This window comes from Fulmarus glacialis, unplaced genomic scaffold (assembly GCF_000690835.1).
Source record: "Fulmarus glacialis isolate BGI_N327 unplaced genomic scaffold, ASM69083v1 scaffold12249, whole genome shotgun sequence".
NCBI lineage: Eukaryota > Metazoa > Chordata > Aves > Procellariiformes > Procellariidae > Fulmarus > Fulmarus glacialis.
Genome location: NW_009232672.1, coordinates 40,921 through 42,550, shown reverse-complemented (window position 1 = coordinate 42,550; position 1,630 = coordinate 40,921). Strand labels below are relative to the sequence as shown.

The following is a 1,630-nucleotide window of genomic DNA, read 5'->3' as shown; positions in this document are numbered from 1 at the left end:
ACAAAGTGTGCTTCTGCTGCAAAGAAAAAATATATATATGTACATACATATTTCATGTATAAAAATCTATATGAAAATATATGCATAAAATTAAAGTAAGTCGTAGTGGCTTTAGACATTATTCAATCTTATGTTTGTGCTACTTTTTCATTCCCAAAAGATAACTGCTCATTTTTTAGCCATTGTATTGTATTTCAGTGTTTATCAATCTTGAAGTCTGGCTGAAAGCCTGTAAATAGACTTTGCATAACCTATTCCTAAATTACGGAGAAATTGATATCTTCAGCAGTGCAGAATGAAAGACTTCTTTTTAATTTTGCCATGTCAACAATGTATTACATTAAAAATATGTATAAAATTTTGGAATATGTTGTATACCAAAACTTATATATCGTAAATACCGATTACCTGGGATGTTTCTGCAGGGGCTGCTGTGCTGTAGCAAAAGTTGTGTTTATTGAAGTTCTTTAAAAACCACTCTGTCTACTTTTCTCATTAGTTATTTTCTTAGACTCAGGTGGGGAGAAGCAAAAAAAAGAAAGTTCAGTATTATTACTCTCCAGACATACTATTAAGAAAATAAGCACTTCCCACAGAAATAAGATTAGATTTGATCCGCTGCGAGAAAGGTTTTTGTGGTATTCCTTTCAAAGGCTTACCTAGCTAATTTGTCACTTACTTTAAGCACCGAATCACGTGCAGGCAGGAGACTTTGAGAGGTGAATGCCTGCTGCAGGTCTCTTTTTGGCTTGTTAACTTTGCAGAAGTTGTAGTTGGTTTTGAAAGCTCACTTTTCAATGAAGTTAACAAATGTCACTGCAAAATAGACTACTCTGTCCCTCAACGTGGATTTATAAACTTTTTCCTCAGAATACGAGTACAGAGATACTGTACTACCTTTTATTCATGATTCAGATTGTAGATAGGTAACAGCTTGCGTTAATATTTGACAAGGTTTGTTCTACGTCACTGTCAGAAACGTAGTTGAAAATCTCTTTGGCTGGCTGGCTTGTACTTGAAACTGGTTTTTTGTAAGATCTGGATTTGAAAATCTCTCCTGCCAGATTTGTCGCTGTCAGATTCATTATCTTCAAAATTTGTATTAGCCTCTAATGGCGTTTTCCTTTCTGCAGAAACAGAAGGTGCACACAGCACAGATGCCAGCCTTCTCCAAGGAATAACCTCTTCATCCCCAAGTGACGCCAGCTCCTGCTAGTACCATGGGGCCAGAGGGTGGTTTCTTAGGCAGTGGGCAAGTCCACCTCATCCTGTGGGGAAGTTTGGCAGCCATGACAACACTCTTGTTCCTCACCTTCCTCATCTTCCTCTGCTCCAGCTGCAAGAGGTAAGGCTCAGGAGCTTAGCAGGCAGTAATGTTTCTTGAGTCAAATAGTATGGGGATTGAAATAGCTTCACTAATAACTAGTTAACAAGAAATACTGAGGTTTTAAGTACACAAATAAAAAAAGTACAATACAAAATCTGTTTTCAGAGCAAAGCTGAATTTGAAAGGTTCTGTTTTTTCTAAAATTAATTTTTTTTTTTTATTTTTGCTGTGAAGGAGAAATGCTATTGATCTTGCTAGGTGCTTTCTCCTAAGCTCTATCACTTGCTACATGGCTGAAGAATA

General features: G+C 36.6%; 1 protein-coding gene across 1 annotated transcript in view; it reads left to right on the top strand.

Moving 5' to 3' along the window:
• Positions 1-1,220: 1,220 nt before the first annotated feature.
• PAG1 (phosphoprotein membrane anchor with glycosphingolipid microdomains 1) overlaps positions 1,221-1,630 on the top strand; it is a 13,051-nt gene continuing 12,641 nt past the window's right edge. Inside the window, exon 1 of the mRNA XM_009585009.1 lies at positions 1,221-1,345. Coding sequence (XP_009583304.1) covers positions 1,221-1,345 — 125 coding nt within the window. The remainder of the gene's footprint in view (positions 1,346-1,630) is intronic.